The following is a 21,355-nucleotide window of genomic DNA, read 5'->3' on the forward strand; positions in this document are numbered from 1 at the left end:
TGTCCATTTAAAAGTTTGAAAACATTGTGTGCAGTGCATTTCATGGCTGTTGGTGTTTGTTTTTTAAGCAAACGTGAATGTCCCCTTCAAACATGGTAGTTTATTCTTCAGACAAAACCTGAAGAAATTTTATCTGCCTCAGAATAACCTTTGAAAAAAGCTTTTACTGAAGTTTTAAAGGAAAACAAACCCTCCTCCACTCCCAGTTCCCATGGACTGGCTGGTAATCACATGGTGACAGCTTTGATAAGCAAGTTTAACTGCATCAGCAGCAGTTTATCCAACAGCTTTCACCCACACACATGTTGAGGGTGGAATCAGAAAGCTGAATGGTGGAAGTTCTTTTCTTTCACAAATGTTCCCATTCATTATTAACTGGGAATCAGCTGGGAGAGCCTTGTCTGACCACTTCCCTTACTGTGACATCACAGTGGGCAGCACATCTTATTTTTATTGACTCACCAACATGCCACAAAGTCTCTCCACACTTTCAGTCATTGTTACGTGACTATGAATATTTGATTTTTCTACATGCTAAATACAAAATCATCTACGGCCAAAATTGTTCAGTTGATTTCAGATTTTGAATCAACTTGCATAATCTATAGAACAATTTGCAAGTCATGACAAAATATATTAAAAGTGGTTTAGTGATACCTTAGCAGTAACTGATTTCTGATGCATTTATCAATGTCACTCAAACCTTACAGGGGACCCAATGTTGCCATTTAAAACAACCATCACACCTTCAACAAACAGAATTCTAAAGAAAGGCAGTTAGAGGGAAGGCTGAAGGCAGGTGTCATCTGTGTGTCATCTTGAATGAGACTGATTGATCTCAGCCCCAGGCTTGTTTGTTTTACCTTTGTTGATATTAACAAGTGAAATAAGTTCACCACGGTCTGTTGATTTTCAGGCCGACAGTCTTAGTTGAGGGTGCACTTGCCCACCCGTGTCTGTCTGTCTGTGTGTGTGTGTGTGTGTGTGTGTGTGTGTGTGTGCGCGTGTGTGCGTGTGTGCGCGGATATGTGCATGTCAGAAGCAACCAGAGTTCAGGACTCTTTGCTTAATCATGCTTCACAAATCATATATTTTCAGATGCAACTTTGTCATCTCACCACTATACAGAGGTCTGCCCCTGCACTGAATCCTCTGCTTCCACTTTGGGCATTTTTACAACATTAGGCCCCTGGGTATTCAGGGACATGGGCCAAAGTGTAGGGGGGGGGGGCAATGAGGGCTGCATGGCTGGTGGGACTTACGTCAGCTGAGGAATTCCCCAACTGTCACCAGGCTGCTTCCAAGTGCAGTCACACACACCTCACACCAGATCATGTTTATATCCACTATAAAGCTGTCGGCTCTCAATAAACAGATGGGGTCGCAAGCACTTTCACTCCGGCCTGCACAGTGTCGAGGAGGGCCGGGACAGGAGAATGGGAGGGGCATAGAATCAGAGGGAGCAAAGGGAGACAGGGACACACTGTTACAGCAGATTTCTTTAATATACATGCATCACCACTACTTTATTACCACTATATTATTATTATTATTGTTTAGAGGAAATAATTATATCAGTGGTACAAAACTGCATTTGTGTGTATTGGATGTCTGCTGTGCTACTGCAAAAATATGTAATAAAAAAATCTAGATTCACTTTTTAAATCTTCACATGACAGGTTGAGAAGGTACTGAGAATGCAACATTCACTGCTTCTCAGGTAAAACCAGTGGTATGCAACAAATGAAATCCTACAGGGGGAAATCTGAACTCCAGACTAATACAGGAAAAGGTGCAAAAGAAAAGGCTGGTGATGGACAGATAGCAACTGTCAGTTACAGCATCAGATGTGTTATGATAATGACATCATTATTCTATCTCTTTGTGTGTGTGTGTGTGTGTGTCTTGCTCTCTCTCACACACAGAGACAGATGTTAACCTTCCAGCTACAAATGTGTCTCATGTTATTGCTGAACACAAACACATGACACATACAAACACATGACACACGTTATATACCTGCTGAGAGAGGTAACATAAGAGAAAGGGCATGAGGGTGTGAGAGAAAGGCCTGAGTTGTGCTTTTCCAGTGCTGACTACAAAGTGAACACAAACAGCTTGGCTGAAGGACACAGACAGTGCCATCAAGGCGAAATTCGAAAAAAACACATTCACTGACAACACTACATGCACCTACATATACAATCTGAAAGAGTTCCTTTACTGAATGGTAGGAAAAAACACTTAATTTGAAAGTGTGGTGCAAAAACTTTTAAAATGATGCATGGAACACACAGTTTTGGAACAGTGAGGACGTGAGAACATGACTGTACCCTTCATTCCGGAATATGGTTCTGAAGCAGTCACCCAGGCCTTTGTAGCTGTTGGGGTCACTCTTCCCTTGCTGGATCTGAAACCTGCAGGAAGAGCATACAGGTATGAGACAGACAATGTGAATGGATTCCCCTGAACGAGTGCACCCACTACACCTACCCTGTCAGAAGGCGGAACACAAGAGGGAAAGCGGGCCCACGCCCTGCTGCAAGCAGATGCAGATGCAGAAATGAGTTCCATGGAAAAAGGAAAGTGTCTACATTGTTTCTTCCCGCCATCTACCGTGTATATCAAGCCAACAAATTACTCACAACTGAAATGAAAAGAACAGAACTCAACTCACCTGAAACAGAGAGACTCTGTTGATAATTTATTGGTGTAATAACTCATTTTTACGAGTGTAAAAAAACATCTTATCTTGTGGATCAATAATTTCCTGACAACTATCACAGCATGTTCATGTTGATTTGGGGCAATCCTTTTCAATTACCCCAAACTGGAGTGTTAGGCGTGAGATGTTGCATTATGCAAAATGGTATTCAGTAGCTGAAACTTTCTCTAAATAATCTTTCCCTAACTCCCCTTTTTCTTTGTGAACAAGTTTTCATTTCTTTTTTAGTTTCTTCAGATATCAAACCCCATCTATACCAACATCTATGATGTACCATTGGTTTGAGCTTTTATTAAAAAAGGATTCCACACTTAGATAGTGTCTACACAAAGTAATAAAAGACCAAAATTAACCAGCTGTGTATTGATTAGATGAAATGACAATAGTAACCTTCCTGCCATGATCTAAACAATTCTGCTGGATTCACTAGTTAGCCAGTGAACAAGCTAGCTAACAAGATGGCTTATCAGACATCTTTGTTTATTTCATAGACTATTAATGTTACACAGTACAGTTTAGTTGCTGGCTTACTACAAGAACTACTTCTTGAAAGAGGTGGTAAATGGTTCCATTTTCGGTAACTTAGCTAAATAAGTTACAATCTTTATGTTTGTCAATGAGAAATGATATTAAGACAATGTATGAAAATTCTATTTACCCATGGTACATCAGTGGATTTGTCAGAGAGTGTCAGAACTGGAACACAAACTGACTAACAGGAACAATGGATCGGAAATTAACTGTCTTATAAAGTACTTTTTTATAGTGCTACTAAGGACTAATGGATACAAGTACAAATTCCAAAAGCAAGTAAAGACTCCACTGTCCTGACATTTTTTGGAAAAAATGTAAATTTCACTCTATTCACTTTTAATCTAAGGCATGTGGTAATTTAATTTCAAGATACTTTCTCAGGGCCAAATTTAGTCTCTGATTCAAAATTACAATAATTTGTCTCATGCCTATGGGAAGTTCTCCAAAGCTGAGCGTCATCCCCACTGCTCTTTAAGTTGTATACAAACAAAAGTCAACATAAATGAGCTCATTGGTCAGATTTGCCGATGACGCAGCCCTGTTAGGCCTTGTAAGTGAAAGTGAGGACAATTACAGGGAGAACAAAGACCATTTCACATGGTGGTGCACCAAGAACTCCATTCTCATAAACAAAAAGAAAACCAAAGAGATGGTCATTGACTTTACAACCAAGACTCAGGATTTTACTCCAGTGATCATACAGGGAGAACACATGGGCAGTGTCTCAGGGGACAAATACAGAGACACTATAACTGGTATAAAATTGATATGGAATGCCAATACTGATACTTTATGGTCAAGTTGAGGAGTTTGAGGACAAAACAATGCAGAACTTATTCTAAAACCCCACATACAAACTGTATTGACCTTTAATATTAAGTGCTGGGGAGAGGCTCTCTCTATACAAAACAGAAACAAGCTTCATGGAATAATAAATATTGGTCACAAAATCTCAGGCTTTCCCTTGATGAATATTATAGCCTTATTTGTTCATTAAATTCTCTGACTTTCTAAGAAAACAACTACTGATCCCTTTCACCCTTTATATTGTGAGTACACTACCCGGTCTTCTGGTTACTATTGTTAAATGCCTCATGTATACAGGCTCTTGAATTAATGAACTGACAATCCCTTTTAAGTGAAATTTCTTTGATGCTTAGTATGTTGTCAATGGCTACACGATTTTAACATTACTGACTGTTACATATGCAACAGCCCTGTACACTGTCATTTATTTTATTGCTGTGTCATGTTTGTTAACATGTGCCTATGCACTTGCATGTGCAAAACTATCTGTGATGCTAAAGCACTCTTACTTATGCGTATCCTCGCATTTCAGGCTGAAATTGCAGTAAGAAGCCAGGCAATTTATTTAAGTCCCTCCACTCTCTCCTAGTCCCTCTCTGTGTTCATCTCCCCCTTTCTGCTACCTCCCTTCCCTCCCTCTCTGCTACCTCCCTCAGCGCTCCATTTTTCATTTCCAAGCATATGGTCACACCTCCCGAAGTCCTCAAAGACACGTCCTCTGTGGGCTACACTCTGAAGTGGCAGCTTGGCTCTGCTCAAACACCAGCAAATGCGTGATTCATTTTCTTTAGAACTGACTTGTGGTTGCCCCTTCTCGTTGAACGTTACACATAAGCCCTTCCTTCTCTCATTTGTGACCTCCCTTTTTTCCATTCGCCCCCTTCCTCCCTCTCTCTCTCTTGCTCTCTCCCTCCTCTATTTTCTTTGTCAATGAGGACACCCAATAGGGCTCTCCCTTGAGTGCTTGGCCATATGATGTCAATTACAGCCCAGCGGAGAGGACGGCAATGTCTTGCGCAGACTGGAGCTCCTTTCAGTAGCAGTCTTACAGAGCCCCTCGCCTTTCTCCAAACCCTTCCTCTTTTACAGGAGTCTCTTCGACACATCCCCTGCACCGAGGAGAATTTAAACATTTACTTAACCCACCGTTACCAATTAGCTGTCCTTTTTACTGCTGGGTTTTGTTGCAAACTGGTTGTGCCCAACATGCTAGTAACAGCTCTACGGTTACGTGTAAATGTTTAATAAGAAATTACGGGTAGAGGCGAGCGATAGGAGCAGTGGCCGGCTCAGGGAGGAGAGCAAAAGCTGCTTCATGGTGTTTTACAGCCCAAGCCTCTGGCCACTGCCATTTCTCGCTGACAGAAAGGGCAAATCAGCATAACGCTGTGAACACTTATAGAATGTAAAATGCGCTTTCACATTTTTATGGACGTATTCTTTATCATTCTAGAAAAAGAGATTGCTGAAGTTGATACTGTCATAAAGTAATGTTTTGATTTGTCTTTTTTTTGTCTGTTTTCAAAAATTGTAAACAGTTGAGAAAGTGTCTGAAGGTGTATACCATTTTTTGTCTCCGGAGGAGTGTTTTTTCCTTGCATACTGTAACATTCAAAGAGTCCAATACAGGATATCTTGCGATACATCCACATGATTGGGAAAGAGAAAGAGAAGAGGGTGAAAGGTATGGGAAGAGCATAGATTTTCCTCATATGGCTTTGACTGCTGGGCCAAGAGGTCAGCAGTTAGTCGTCCAGCCGGGTGCCTGACGGGGCCATAAAGCGCCCAGGTCCCATCCAGGGGAGGTGAATGGCCATTCATATCGCCACAGATTAACATCTTAGAGGGGTGTCCCCTGAAATTCAGTTTTGTGGATTCCCAAATAGCTTGTAACCCGCACCAGAAAACCGTTAACACAGTGTCATAAATGGACGGCCGACACATATTAAACAGTAGAGAAAGGGGCCAGGGAGGGGCCGAAGCTCTAGAAGATTTAAGACCGGTGGGGCCTGTAAACAAATTTAAATCTACCTTAATTAAAGGCACATGACTCCAGGGTCAAGGATTGAGGCCATTCCTCTCTCCTCTCCTCCCCTCTGCAGCACTGGCCCGACCCGTCCTCACCCTTCCCCTCGCCCCGTGAGAGCAGGGCAGCTGGGCCACGCTCCTGCTCCGGCTCCTGACTCCACATCTGACCTCAGGGTCAACTCATTTCCTCATGCCCGTTTCCTACCCTGCCGTAAAACCAAGGACCAATGGCATGTCCGGGACCAGATAAGACGTAGCTAGCACCCGAGGAGCTGATGGTGATGGAGGATCCCTGGCCTTCATTGTGTATCACAGGCTCTCTGCCACAGTAGAACACTGGAATAGCCTGTGTATTTCATGGATAGGACGCGGACATAAGTACCCATAGCTCCAGCAGGAGCACCTTTTCAATACTCAGGATCATGAAGTTCTACAAGCTAAAACAAAGGGAGCCAAGCTGAAGTAGGATTAAAAGAAGATGCTCCAGCTCTGCTGATTTATCTGGGCGTGTATGGAGCATGGGTCAGGCCGTAAAATTCGGACAGAGGAAGCTTCTTTATAAAGGTGTGCTTCTTTAAAAGCTTCAGAGCAGCATCCCCTGTGCTCTGCCGGTGTCTGGGGAGATCTACCATCAGGTGCTGAGATCCACAGGCTCACCCAAGGCCCCTGTATGAAGCGCTTTACTGGCCCAGTGCTGCCGCAGGATGACCAGGGGAAGGTGAGGGTGAGGGCAGGCCGGTGCTTCTGTGAGTGAGACAAGCACTCAGGGCAAATAATCCTGGAGTCTCCCCTATAAAGATTTGATTCTAGGGGTCCACAAAGCGGCCAAATGAGCACGGGGCGGCCCCCTTTCTGCCTTTTATAGACAGGAGCGCAGTGTTTTAAGGCCCCGAGAGCAGCAGAGTTGTGTCCTCACACAGACCCCTGGCAGTAATGGGCTCGGACTGGGGCTTGCTGGGAGTAGGACATGAGTCTATGAGGACATGCCGTTGGGCGAGGCCCAATAATGACGGTGTAAAAGCAGGCGACGGGAGGGGGTTACTGGGCTGATCAAAAGGCTGGGGTTGATGGGTCTAGTTGAAGGGGCAGGCCGATATTTTAAAGGGTCTCTTAATTTACCTTGTTAAATATGGGGTATTCCCCTGCTGCAGCAAAGAGCTGCACAGCATTGAAAATCTGTCCACCCTTGACATAGATTTACACCCATCATTTTCAAAGCAAGTTTTTTTTTTTTTTTTTATTGTTCATTCATCTAACCCTCGCTCTCCTTTGACATCCAGGTAGTGGACAATTTTGCAAAAAAAGTGAAATATAAAAATTCACAGCGTCAAATTAAAGTTTTTTTCACATTTATTTCTACTATGTTAATTAAAGACCACTCCTGCCTTAACAGCCTGACCAAACCATGCTGCCACACACTTCACCGCAGGAACTCCAGCTCATCTCCACCTAAATCCTCCATTGTGCTGGCAGCACCTGAAGACAGACTTCATTAAGGACACAAAGCTAGGCTTCCCTCACACACACGATCTGGAGTGCATAAGGAAATCCAGAAGGCAGCATTAAAACAAAATCTATTTTTTACAGCCTGACAGTTAATTTTAATGAGCGGGATCATAAAGATGGCAGAAATCCATTGCATCGGTCCAGAGACAGAGAGTGTAGGCAGGAGCACTCTAACCTAACTGATCCAGCATGGCAGACAAAAAGAGGCTAATCACAGTCAGAACAATCATTCTCAGAGCAAAGACGGGCTAAGAGGGAAAGTCCAGTCATGGAATGAGGACTATGTAAGAACGGTCAATCACTGGATAGCAACTGTCTAAAATCACACCTGTCTAACTGTACAATGAAGGTCTGGAACATTCCTGGCACCATTTATACTGTGATTAATGCCAGTTGTGGATGGTATCAACTATGCCACGGCAATCTCTCCCAGTGCCTCACACTATCTTCATACCTGACCCCTCCCATTCCCCATAATCCTGAAAATCTGACATACATATGAAATATTGAAATATATATGACACTATATACTATAGCAGGAGTCCACAGGTTTTTTTGCTAGAGTCAGCAATACAAGTTTTGACTGCGCAACCAAATTCAGAGCCAAGCAGTTCTGCTAACATGACCACAGGTTACATTAAGAAATACACAAACACAGAACATTCTGGGGCATCTCCCCATGGAGACATCTTTAAAAATGGGGTTATGTCACAAGCTGAAAATTGTAAGAGACGGGAAAATTTACAGTGCCCACCAGCCACACACTACTACCCCAGTAATGTGCAATGGGTTAATTTCACTGGACTACATTACCTTAATTGAATTGATATATTATTTTTTAAGTATTTTTTTATTATCAAAAAATTGCTCATAGACCCTAGGATGTGTCAGCACTGAGTGTTTCTTTGAAAATGTGTGAAACTCCGCTCTGTGTAGTGTTGCCAACCTTAACAACCAGAAGCAACTTATTGCAGCTTTACTGTAAGATGTAAACAGGTCATAACTTGCACCCAGCTGCTGCCATCACCCATCTTTATTAAAAAGAAACTTTAATGCTGGTTTGCAAATGTTTATTCTCACAAATAGTATAGGAAAATGTGATCCCTGCTGTTCATACGAGCTGGGGTAAAGGGTCAGAGGATGACCAGAGGGAGCCAATAAAGCTCAGCATTGGAAGTGAGGGAGATAGAGAAGGAGGAGCGGAGAGGGGGATGAGAGATGAAGGGGATGCAAACAGGAAGGCGATAAAGCCCTGGCGCTTATGACACTGCAGGCTGCAAAGTCAGGTCTGGGCTCGGCCCAGATCTGGTTTCACTGGCTCCGCAGGCCCACTGAGCTTGAGGGGAGGGGGGGGCATGGGTAATGACGCAGCATGTGTGGGTAGAAACATGTCCAATATCACAGAGCCTGTCTGCTCCCCACCAGGACGTCACCCGTCTCACCTGACAGATACAAATGACTGGCCTCTCACCTGCCCCAGTGCAGGACTTCTGCTTGACCCCCAACCCCGGGACATCGACCACTAACTCTGCCCACAAAAGCAAAGGGGAAGCAACACTCTAAGAGCCACGCGCTGTAAGCTGGGAGCAGGATACTGTACATTGCTGAAATAGTTGGAGCAGGGGTAGAGGGCCTGATGGCACTTTTATCCAACATAAACATCTGAAGGAACCAGGATAATAGTGTGCTTAGAGGGAGCTGGGGAGGTGCCATTATTCCTGTCATGATGAAGTCTTGGAGGAGGAATATAAAAATCAAATGTCTTTTCCACTGACGTTTGTTTTAGGAAGTTAAGAAATCAAAAAAAAAAAAAAAATCTAATATATATATATATATATATATATATATATATATATATATATATATATATATATAGTGTGTATATACAATATATATATACACACATACACATAGTAGTTGGTAAGAGAGAGAGAAAATTTTATTTAAGGTTAGTGCCAAAGCGCATGCCGGTTAGATTGAGTAGGGCCCATAGTATGACTAGAGTGAAGCATGGTAGGTAATGCAGATCTCATGTTAGACAATGCGGGACGCTTTGATCTGAGGAAACACTCCAGGGTTGTGGAGACATCTCCACTGCTGGCAGGCGACTGCCCCGCACAGCACTGATCGGGGGAACTAGCGGTTGCATTTCACTCAGAAACCTGAGACGCTGAATTAGCCCACTCAGTCACCCCTCATGCCTTTACTTCAGCTGAGAAAAACAACTCAAAAAGCAAGCGAAAATACAGGAGGCGCAGGCGTCCAACAAGAAACAAATGAGTTTTCATCAAGCCCTTTACAACTTCTTTAAAATGGGTCGTTTCAACTCCCTGGGATGTTTTTAAACGTTATCCCTAAGTTTGTAACTTGATGCGGCCCATTTTTGTGACACCTACTTCCATTAGACCCGTTTAATACCACTCCATAATGTAGCATGGCAGGCAGACGCTGGGAGGGAGAGCAGCGCTGACACAGCCTGGACACGCTCTTCTGACAAGGAGCTCGTACCACATACACTCGGACCAACAGGGCTGTAGCCCATGTTCATGCGAACCCTCCTCCTGGACAGACATCTGCCATGCTTGAAATCTCACATTTCCTCCACTCTGTGTTACAAAAATAACACCAAACTGTACATTTATTGCTCACTCTATTCACAGTTCTCCATGAAAAAAATGACCATATCTCTGGAGTTTCTCCAGGGAAGAAGAGGAAGAAGATCCTGATCAAAATATTTTTTGGAAAAAAAAAAAACAGAAATCAAACAAAGTACAACATTAACGGAATACAACTGAAGCCAGCTAGCTTCTTGTCTACTAGTGTGACCTCACAAGCCAGCTTGTTAGCTACTATTTTCCTCCACAGAAAACTCAAAGAGTAGGCAGCAACTAGCCAAACTGTTGTAATGGGAAATTATCAATCTGATACAGCATTTTCTTTTCATTTCTAAAGCTAGCCAGCTAGCTGGTTAGCCTGAGCGGTGATACATTTCTTACTACCAATACTATTTTTTCCATAACATGACAGCATTTTTGTCATTATTTAGAAATGAACATGATGCATTTAGCAATCTTTTCTAAATATATATTTAAATACACTTCTGGTAGCCTGGCGACTGGCTATTCTCCTAACAGACTAGTCAGATACATGTATATGCCTAAAGTTACCGGCTGTATGTTAGTCATTGACTACTCCTACATCATAAGTGAATCCCTGGTGTCATTTACAAATACTTTTGTTTCTTTTTATATATTACTCATATTGAGTTTCATCAGTTCGATATCCATTAGGAGTTGTGTCAGTGCTCCCAGTGTCTCTGTCTCTCCGATGCAAGCAGGCGCAGCCACAGCCTCCCCTTTCCTGCAGGCCTCCAGTGGAACACGCATGCAACACTTTCACTGGCTCCCGCTCTCTACACAGCAGTGTGGAAACACAGGATTTGCAACATACATATTATGTGGCTGAATATCAAGTGCAGCAATGTTTTCCTGGATGTCTGGGTGGCTTTGGGGGTATCTGGGGTTATACAGGGAGGGGGGGTTGCTGAGGTGAGCTTTGAAGCATGATGCCTGCTGGAATCCCAGAACAACACCTCAGCCCCCCACTAATTACAGAAAATGTGTACCTTCCACAATAATGGTTGGTTATACACATACTCTCAAACAGATCCACACATACCCACAGCAAAACAAGCACTCACAGACATGCACGAGCACACATACTTGCACACTCAGACACATGTCAGCGGTGGTATTTCATGCATGTAGGCACACACATACATATAAGCATGTGAACACACACACATACACACTTGCACACTCAGACACGTCAATGGAGGTATTTCATGTGTACATATAAGAATGTGAGCACAGACATACAGTCATACATACAGACATACAGATACAGACATACGCACACGCACACGTACACACACACACACGCTTGCACACTCAGACACATGTCAATGGAGCTATTTCATGTGTACATATAAGAATGTGAACACACACACACACATACACACACACAAATGTGTTTAGACTTGCATGCTTGAAGACATACAAAAAGCACAAAAAGACATACACACAAACACACACACACACTTACGCGCACGCACGCGCACACACACACACACACACACACACACACACACACACACACACACACACACGCGTGCACACACACACACACACACACACACGTGCGCGAAATGAGAGTTTCTTTTTCCTTCCACACACACAGAACTGCAGATCTTGAGCTAATACCCATGAAGCACTTCCCCCCTCAGAGACGTGGACGTATTCCCTTCAGGTTGATCTAAACTTAACAAGCTGAAATAACAAAAGACAGTGCAAAATAAACAGAAACGCTTCACGCAATGAGCACACTGCCATTCAGGACCAGTCCACTATAAAAGCTCAAACCACTCAGTGCTAACCTGAAACACACTGCACACAGAATTTTTTTAAATGTCTTTTTGTGCGGCCGCTTGTAATTCTAAAAGCATTTCGACTTGGCAAAACAAATGTGGTGAGGAAAGCTGTCCAAGCCCTGGGCACAACCAGCAGAAACTGAAATGGAGTATGTGAACTGGCAGGGACACACTGGCCTGCACTTCCTACTACAGCTCCACAGAGAGAGAGAGATATGTTGGACGGGGAGCGTGTGGAGCTTAACTATGCTGCACACACATTCAGAGCAGCTGGATTAAGAGATCAGCGCTGCACAGCAGGCCAACATGGCACTTAAATGGGGGATCAGCTATCAGCTAGCAATATTGCCTTTCCGCCCTGCTGTTTAAGGGCTGCTTCTGGGATTCTCCCAGGAGTGCACCGGGGTTCAGGGAACAGCTAGGGGTAAGAAATTTCGGAGGGGGGCGCTAAAATTGCCATCACGCAGTCACCCAGCCCCGATGGGCAGGACGTCATCTGTCAAGCCCTCGTCAGCGGTCACTTTCAAGCCCCCCAAAAACGTTGCACTTTAACGTTTGCTGTGATCAAGTGCAAGTAGAGTTGTCATGGCTACAGAAGCTACAGCTTTTTCTAATCACCCGCCGACGGGAGGACCATAGACACTTCGCTGTGAGCACCTACAGTGAAATACAGCCCCTCCACCTCCACACAGGGATGCAGGATTAAATAAGGATCATACTACGGGGCAGCAAATTCATACCCAGCTGTTCCCGGTGATAACAAATGTCTCAATCAGAGACAGCTTCCTTTCCCTGTTCAGAGCCTTTGTACATCTGCATTTACATGGGGTCTATTTGCATCAAAAGAAAAGAGTGCAAACATGCACTAACCTGTGAATCACAGCCAATATTCATTAACAGCCATCAGCAACTGTACAATTTGATCCCATGTTTCATCAGAGGAAGCTTGCATCTATTAATATAAGCATTTTAAGTAATATAATAAGATCAGGCAAAACATTGCTTTCTCTAAAAAGGATACAAATATGAGACAGAGGGGAGAAAGAGAAGAAAGAAGAGTACTGGGGAGAATGGAAAGAACACATGCAAGACAGAGAAGACAGAGAGGTCCCCATCAGACAGAGGTGAAGGGACAGTCAGGTCCCATTCAGAGAGGGGTGGAACTGGTCATATGTGTCTGGACCAGGGCATAGAGGGTTGGGAGGGGGGGGTGTACGGGGGCACGGTGTAACATGATCCCGACATAAACCATAATCTCCACTTTACTCCCCCTAATGAGTGTGGAGCACTGGCCGCCGACCTGATGAGAGTCAGATGGAGCGCCCGGAGCAGGGAGCCCCCTGCCGAAAGAACCGCCCGACACCCTTTGTTACCTCCAAGTGAGCTGAGACCAGCCCATGAACCATGTAACTAGGTGGTTTCCAGGTTAATGAAAAGTTGTAACTCCAGTCTCACTGTCTCCATAGAAGCCCGAGGTCCCCCCATGCCCCTTGCACATGTGACAAGGGCCACATTCCTGCCCTACTCCTCTAACGAGGACCAAAGGAAGGGTTGAGGGGGGTGGGGGGTTCAAGACTTACGCTGAGCACAGAGGAGCTCGCTAATTGTTTTTTTTTTTCCATCTCACACTAAACAATGATGAAGAATACAACACACATAGCACATGTTGCTTGTTATAAGCTCAACAATAAAACACAAGAATAGGCACTGAAGGACCGTCATTTACAGTCAGACAGCTGTGAATGTGGACGATTTTATGAAGATGAAAGGTATGTGGCCTTTGATTTTTATTAGGAATACAGTTATTAGATGGGCATTTTGTAAATCAGCTCATGAGGTCAGAGCTTGGAAAAGAGGTAAATAGCACAAGCTGCTGAACTAAACAAGTCCAAGAATCAGCAGCATTTCTTGGCTTGGTATTTCTTTAATTTGCAATATAGTGCAGCAGTGACCTTTCTACCAAAAATTCCTCTCTCTTTCGTCTTCTCTCCTCCAGCCCTCACCCCACCCCGTTTCTCTCTGTTTCCAGACAAGCAGTCATAGTCTAATTGAAAAACATAAATATATTTATATATTTCACTGCATTCCCCTTTGGAGAAAGCCTTTGATTCCTTGGCGGCTCTGTGGAAAAAAAAAATCAATTTACTCCAGTTGGCTTCCAATTTAGGCAGTGGACATTAAAGTGGGAGCCAGGTCTTAATAAGAGCCATTCCTCCAGTACCCGCCTGAGTGGAGGTGTGCTTGTGTCTGACTCCTTCAGCGTCCGGCTCCAAGCCTCTCACTAATAGATTTCAGCTCCCTTTCTGTATCCCAATTAGCTGTGTAGCCTGTGTGTATTGTTTGTGTGTGTGTGTGTGTGTGTGTGTGTGTGTGTGTACTGTATGTGTCTGAGAGAGAGAGAGAGAGACAGAGAGAGAGAGAGAGAGAGAGAGAGAGAGACAGAGAGAGACAGAGAGAGACAGAGAGACAGAGAGAGGGAGTAGGTGAAAAGGAGATTGGGAGAGAGCAAGAGAAAAGACTCAAGGGCATGGAGAAAGCAGGAGTGAATGCTTTTAGACCTGTGTCATAGAAGTATCATTATATACAAGTGTAAATAATTATGATAGCATGCATTAAAGATAATTTACAAAGAATAACAAATCCAGTTTATCAATGAACCATTAAGCAAACTAGCTTTAAACATGTCTTGATAGCTACCATTATCAAGTATAAATAACATAAGTGACTGCTTACTGGCACAACCAATACACTACATATTTCTTATCTTTTAAATACCATATTATTAAGTCAATCTGTCACCACCAAAATCCCACAAGGAACTAATGGCAGGTATAGCAGGAACACCCACACTGTGATGTCCAATGTTATCAATACAGTAGCTTCCGCATCTACAAGTATGCACTTCCTGGGACCAGAATCTGAAATGTTCACCACTTTACCAAGTGGGAATTGTATCATGCAAAACATTTCACTACTGACTGTTCTTTGTGCCTCTTAACTAAGCCATTACATTGACATCAGTCCTGCTTTTGTCTTGTGTCATAAGACTGAAACTTGAAAGCACCATGAAGCCACTCCTAAAACAACACAAAAATTCCACAATAATCCCATTGTAATTATGCAATTTTCTAGCAAGCAAATGTGTTGTTTGAAACAACACATGTTTGAAATATGTCTAAACATTTCCTCAACTGCCCTTCAGGTGTCAGATTTGAGGATAGTTTTACATTGTTTTATTCACAGTCAGTGATTTTTTAATCACCAAACACAAAACTACCACAACTTGCCACTTTCTGTCTTTGCTAACAAGCTGTGGCATCTATAAAATGAATTATCAGCTTACCAGTGCACTGTTCTGCTGCTTTGGGTCTTAGACTGAAAGCTGATAGGAAAGTCTCCTGTTTAAAACTCACTCAGGGAATGACAAAGGTGTTTTTAGGGATTTTAGTTTCAGGGTTTGCTTTAGTTTCAAAAGGTGTAACATATTAAGGAGTCATTATCGATGTCGTATGTGTGTGTTTCACAGGTTGCAGATGTACACATTACATTTGAAACCTTACAGTTTGTATTTGAGGGTTGCCCCACAAGCCTGACAATTTGGTATTGATATGCACTGTCACTCCTGTTTCAATTGCTTTAATAACCGAGCACACAAATAAGAAAATGAATTAAACAGACATTTCGTCTTATTTATGAATGCAGTAAAAAATACATAAAGCTAGACCAAACCTAACAGTAGTTAATAACAGACAAAAATGAATACTTTCTATGTTACTCACACCATTTTTGTAGTCATTATCATAGTCCACAATGACAGTGTTCACATCCAACGACTAAGAATCGTTTGATGGGAAGAGACAGGCATTACCTTACCAGCCTTAGAACACTGCAAAAATCTGCCAGCTCTTGCTGGCTGAAGTTTGTTTGCTACATTTCAGCAGTCATGTGACAGTTTGACAAGTCTAACAAACAAATTTGAAAACACTTTCTCAATAAAGTGAAGACTACAGCTAGCTTGCTTGTTCTCAAGGTAATTAAATACTGGTATCAGTATTGAGTTTCATAAAAAACACATAATAATAACAATAATAATAACGATGAGATTAATGATTATAAAAAGGCCCAGATGTTCATGTCAGCATAACAGAACTGAATGAAACTGTACCTGCTCAAGGCTCAGATATGCATATTAGCACTTAGTGACCAACCCAAAAGAAACACAAAGCGCCAGACAGGTTATTATGTTTACTTACCTACAATAATTCCAAGGAAATATACACACAACATGTGTAACTATACAGTACAAATATTGTATTTCCTTTGTATATTCCCAGAGTACATTCACTCCATTCACAATCTCTACAGCTTGAGCTCTAAGGTTAAAACATGATCTCAACTCTCCTGTCCCGGCTCTTAGGGGGTTACCCAAAGACCCAGAGACCCCTAACTTTCCAAGTCTTCCAGCTACCTAAATAACCCTACAAGTGAGAAGAGATCTATTTTCCCATTTCATTAAAGCAAACCACAAAATGGTCTTAGAATTCACCTTAGTTATTGTATGTCTATGTATCTGTCTCTGCAATTATGCCTGGTTTTGATTCTGACTATTCTTCATGTAAACTCATTTTGTGCATTCACTTGCAGAAACTCATATCAAAAACTTTTCATTACCAAAGGTGTGGAGAACTTAGCTGTGAGACTTCACCTGGCCCTACCAGGTTGAAGATTCAGTAAGAATACTACATGATCAATATAGTCATTACAAAGCATTTCTATTATATACATGGCATATGAATGATGCAGTAAGACAAGAGTGTAAATGGACACTGAATCAGACAGCCCATATCTGGGGAGGGGGAGGGGGAGGATGAAGGGAAGCTTGATCCCCTGACAAAAAATAATAAAAAAAAAAATTAAACAAGCGAAGTGACCTATTCACAGTGAGATGTCAAAGGTCTTGCCATGTCAGAAATGCAAATATATTTGAGAAAATAACCTGTGTTACCCTTGCTTATGATCAGCTTGCTGTGGGTGGATTATTAATTCAATGATCACTAAACGCATTTTAATTTTTTTAATTGATTGACCCCGATCCACATATGATCAATCTGACCCAATAAAAGCATTCTGAATCTAAGATGGATGTCCAGACCCAGCTAGCTCGGTATGTTAGTGATGTAGGGCTACTTCATGGTACCTCCCAGCCTTACACAAAAAGGAACATATACTTTGGGAAGCAAAGCGTGTATTTACTCAAGAATTATTTTTAGACTGGGAAGTTTCACAGCTGTTTTGTGCATGTTTACAATGAAAAATATGCGGATGAAGTTATTAGTACTACACTACAAAAGAGACATAAAAATGACTGCATGGCATCCCTAAGACCTAAGGTCTGACATAGGTCTGCTGGTAAAAGAGCTCAGATCAATGTGCTGGGGGATAGGAGCTACACTGGGCATGAGAGGGGATGGTTACACAAACATCCACTTAAAATTTACAGTCTTTATTTTCACAAGCTAATAACATACGTTAGATGTGTTTTATCAGGTGTAATTAATTAAAGCCCACTGATTACATTTCTTTGATATGCCAAATAAAATAAAAACACATGACTAATATGATATTGGGAAAAGTTGTATTATTGTAGTTAGACTTCCAAGCCAGTGTGAAAGGCACTGTGCAAATGAGTGTGACTGAAAGCCTCTTCTTGTGGCTTTCTTTTTTCCATGTAACTTTGTTTTTTTTTTCCAAATCAAATTAGCCAAGACCTTCAAAATTCCACTGTGTAATTCAAAGGCAGCAATCTAACTCAGTTGCAAAGAAATTTTGGCCATAAATTTCAGTTCATCTGCCACAATCTTTAACGTTTGAATACTCAAATATTCATGGCTTTCACAATAGATAGTAGTTTGAATTTGCTGATGAAAATTAAAAAAAATGAAAATGAAGTCATCATAACTTTCCAAAAAAAGCTCAAACAGCAAGGATTTCTATTAACCTTCTATTGAAATTCTTTCTATTATGAATATGCTTTGCAGTGAAGTGTTTCCTGAAATCACTGACAAATTGTCAGTACCTGAAGTGAAAGTGAAATGAACAGCATGGCTGTGCACACATGAGCTCACTGACACAGTTGCACAAACATAATTGCATGCACAAACACACGCTCACACATGCACAAAAAAAAAAAAAAAAAAAAAGCTGCTGTGTTTTAGGGCTGGTTTTATCACTCTTTTAGGAGGAGCATTACAAAGAAAATAGAAAGTGCACTTTTAACCCTGACCTCATATGAGGAGAGACAGCGTTCAGGCTCTATCTGTAATAAACCCCATACCTTCTACTGAGGCTCATAAATCCTGCTCCACCACTTCGGGGTATCTGATATCTGCTGATGTGTCCCCCCCTTTATCCTGGCGTTTCCTCTCTTTGGTGGTGCCTTCCCTTCAAAGCACCACTGGCCCACTTTAAAAGGCACGCCAAGAAGTTTATTTACCAAGAAACTGCTGCTGTAAATGACAGACAAGCAGCAGAATTTATTGACAAACGGGGGGATTTATAGAGGGGGTCGCTCTGGAGTCGAGCCAAAGGTCCTGGCGTGGCTTGCCAGAGACCGTAAAGCTTTAGTAGCGGGCCATGATCTGTTTACTGCGGCTGAATGGGTGGGGTGCAAAGGCCTTAATCATTCTCTTCCCTAAGTCACGCTGACGCTTGCGTAAGAGTCAGAGGCAGAGTGGGGAAAAAAGGGAAAAAACTTGAAAAAATACACACGCTCTGATTTCTTTTTCATGTTTCTTTCTTTCTTTTTTTTTTTTTTTACAACCACAGGCTGTGAAAAAGGATGGAATTAAATTAAATAATGAGGTAAAAATTTGACTGATTTGAAAACATAAAAATGTATTACTTTAAACATTGAGGAAAATGGGTAAATGATGCATTTCATTTTCCGCAAAATGGTTTAGGCTTTTGGCATCCGTGCCCGCAGCAGAAAATACAGAGCGGCCAGGCTTGTTCAAGAGGAAAAAAACAGAGCTAAATTTGACAGCATTAATGCTGGGGCACAGCAACAATGTCAACTACTGCTGAAAAATACATCCCCTAATCTGTGTGGTTTCAGTGGTTGACAAAGTGAATTCTCTGGACATTTTTTTTTCAGCTTTGAAATATTGAAGATGAAGACAAATTTGAAAAATGGAAGATGAAGAGACCCCAAGGAATAAGCATAGCAAAGGAACAAGACATACGGTACATGGCTTCCCAGAGGTCAGATTATCTCACCATGTAGCTCATTTTCACTTTTCGGATGGAGATGAAAATATTATGAAATGAAAAGCATTGCAAGATGAAAAGTTTCAGTTAAAATATCACTTGCCGCTGCTGAAGTTTCTGGAAACCACATGCAGGCTTATAGGCTTCCCTATTTTTGTGGTGTGAGTCAGTTTTACATATAAGTATTTTAGTTGGACTGAACGCAGTCTGTTGCATGGCTATGGATACCTGAATCACAGGACTGTTATTGAAGACACTGTCCTCCTTCAAAGAGAGACAAGGTTAGTACTGACATCAACAAAAAATTGTATGTAGTGGGAAAATATTTTGTTTTAAAATCATTTGTGTATTTAGCATTTGATGTATTTCAGAATATGAAGCATATGATGAATAATTTGTTTTTTTAAGTTCATCTTGCTATTTTATTGAGAAAACTTTATGGTATATGCTTTATGGTTACACTATGGTTAGATGTATCAATGCCATTCCATAATTCATATTACTCATAATCCCTCCACCAGAAAGAAATTTAAAATAAGGAAATGAATCAAGGGCACATCTGGGAGTGATAGTGACCCCGAAAGGGTGCTCTTTGGAAAAAGGTGACTATTAAATAGAAATAAAATAAAGATAATTTGCCATAGGCCATATGCCAATTGTGATACTTATTTCTAAAAAGGGCAAATATATCTTAATTCCAAGGCAGTAATGCTGTGCTTGTATTTAAAAGCATAAAACAGACATTTTAGGACTTCTACCTAAAAAGCAACTGAAACCGTTATCAACAATACTAGGGAAAAATAGCTAATGTTGTGTCAAAGCTACATTAGAGCTATGCCACATTCCCAGGTTGAAAACATTGCTCAATCCTCCCAACATTTTCTGTACATGTGGCTGTATGGTGAAGTTGATGTTTGATACTTGGCGGCACAAAGGGTAGCAGACCCACACAGCCATAATTTATAGTATTCAAACAGTGAAGAAAACACCAGTGTCAGTACCTCAATGGAGATGTCACCTGTGTTCTACAGATATGTCTAACTAACATTTAACATTAACTTTGTAACATTCCTTAGAAAATTCATATAACTCGTGCCTTCCATATTTATTCATACCCATGAATAAATAGGAACAAAAACTCAATAAGAAAAAAGGGCATATTGGACATTTAGAAAATTTCAGCAGATCATTACAATCGCACATTGTTCCCAAATACTACATCTTATTCCAGAAAACATGAAGGTCATATGGTTAAGGTCAGAAAAGGTCAGAAAGCTCTCTGAAGACTGCAGGTAAATAGACATTGACCTCCATGAATTTAACACTTTGCACTGTAGTGTATGTTATTAAGAAAGTGAGTGCAACCAGTACAGTGGTAACCCTGTCAGGAAGAGGATACATGTCTGCCTTGTCACCATGGACCTTGAGGTGAAAGTTAGAAATCTAAACAAACAGGAATCTTCAGGCCACGGTTTTGTCTCTCATTCATTCTCTCTTTCTCAATCTCTTGTGCTTGGAAACTGGCTCTGACATTACTGTTTTCTATCTTTTTTATTACTCACTAATTATCTACCATTCCGTGGCTGGTTAGCTCATATGATAGTGACATTCAGTGGCACAACACTCACATGGACCACACTAGTTTTTAACAATGGAAGCAGAGCTGTTGTGGAGGTAAATATGTGCATTTTTTAGGATGTGAAAGATGAATACCATAATTTGAGTTTGTGCCAGGAGAAGGGTGCTACAGTTACCTTTAGTCCTTAACCGACCCACATTTTATTTTTCATAGCTGATAATTCATCACGAATAAAACTACAGCTGGTGTTCACAGAACTGATCCTCGGTCAGTTGTTAACTGCAGAAAGTAAGAGTATGTCTCTATTTCTAGAAGTTTTTCCTTCTTTTTCCTCATTTTTTTCTTTTGCTGTTGTAGGATAATGTACCACAAAAAATAATAAAAAATAAACATTTTATGAATGATAAAATAAATGCCATCAGGAGGATCCCAGTGGGTGCTGGGCCAACTGTAGCTGCCTATGCCAGGAGCCAGGCCTGGT

The 21,355-nt window shown here is 41.7% G+C and overlaps 1 protein-coding gene across 4 annotated transcripts in view; it reads right to left on the reverse strand.

Moving 5' to 3' along the window:
- The window catches only part of slc25a21 (solute carrier family 25 member 21), a 106,326-nt gene that overhangs the window by 21,300 nt on the left and 63,671 nt on the right, over positions 1 to 21,355 (reverse strand). For all 4 annotated transcript variants that reach the window (XR_005005365.1, XM_036542646.1, XM_036542645.1 and 1 more), the window contains exon 4: positions 2,334 to 2,417. Coding sequence is in view for 3 of the 4 variants with exons in the window: in XM_036542646.1 (XP_036398539.1) it covers positions 2,334 to 2,417 (84 nt within the window). In the remaining variant the exon portion in view is untranslated. The remainder of the gene's footprint in view (positions 1 to 2,333; positions 2,418 to 21,355) is intronic.

The sequence above is a fragment of the Megalops cyprinoides genome, chromosome 12 (assembly GCF_013368585.1).
Source record: "Megalops cyprinoides isolate fMegCyp1 chromosome 12, fMegCyp1.pri, whole genome shotgun sequence".
Taxonomy (NCBI): Eukaryota; Metazoa; Chordata; class Actinopteri; order Elopiformes; family Megalopidae; genus Megalops; species Megalops cyprinoides.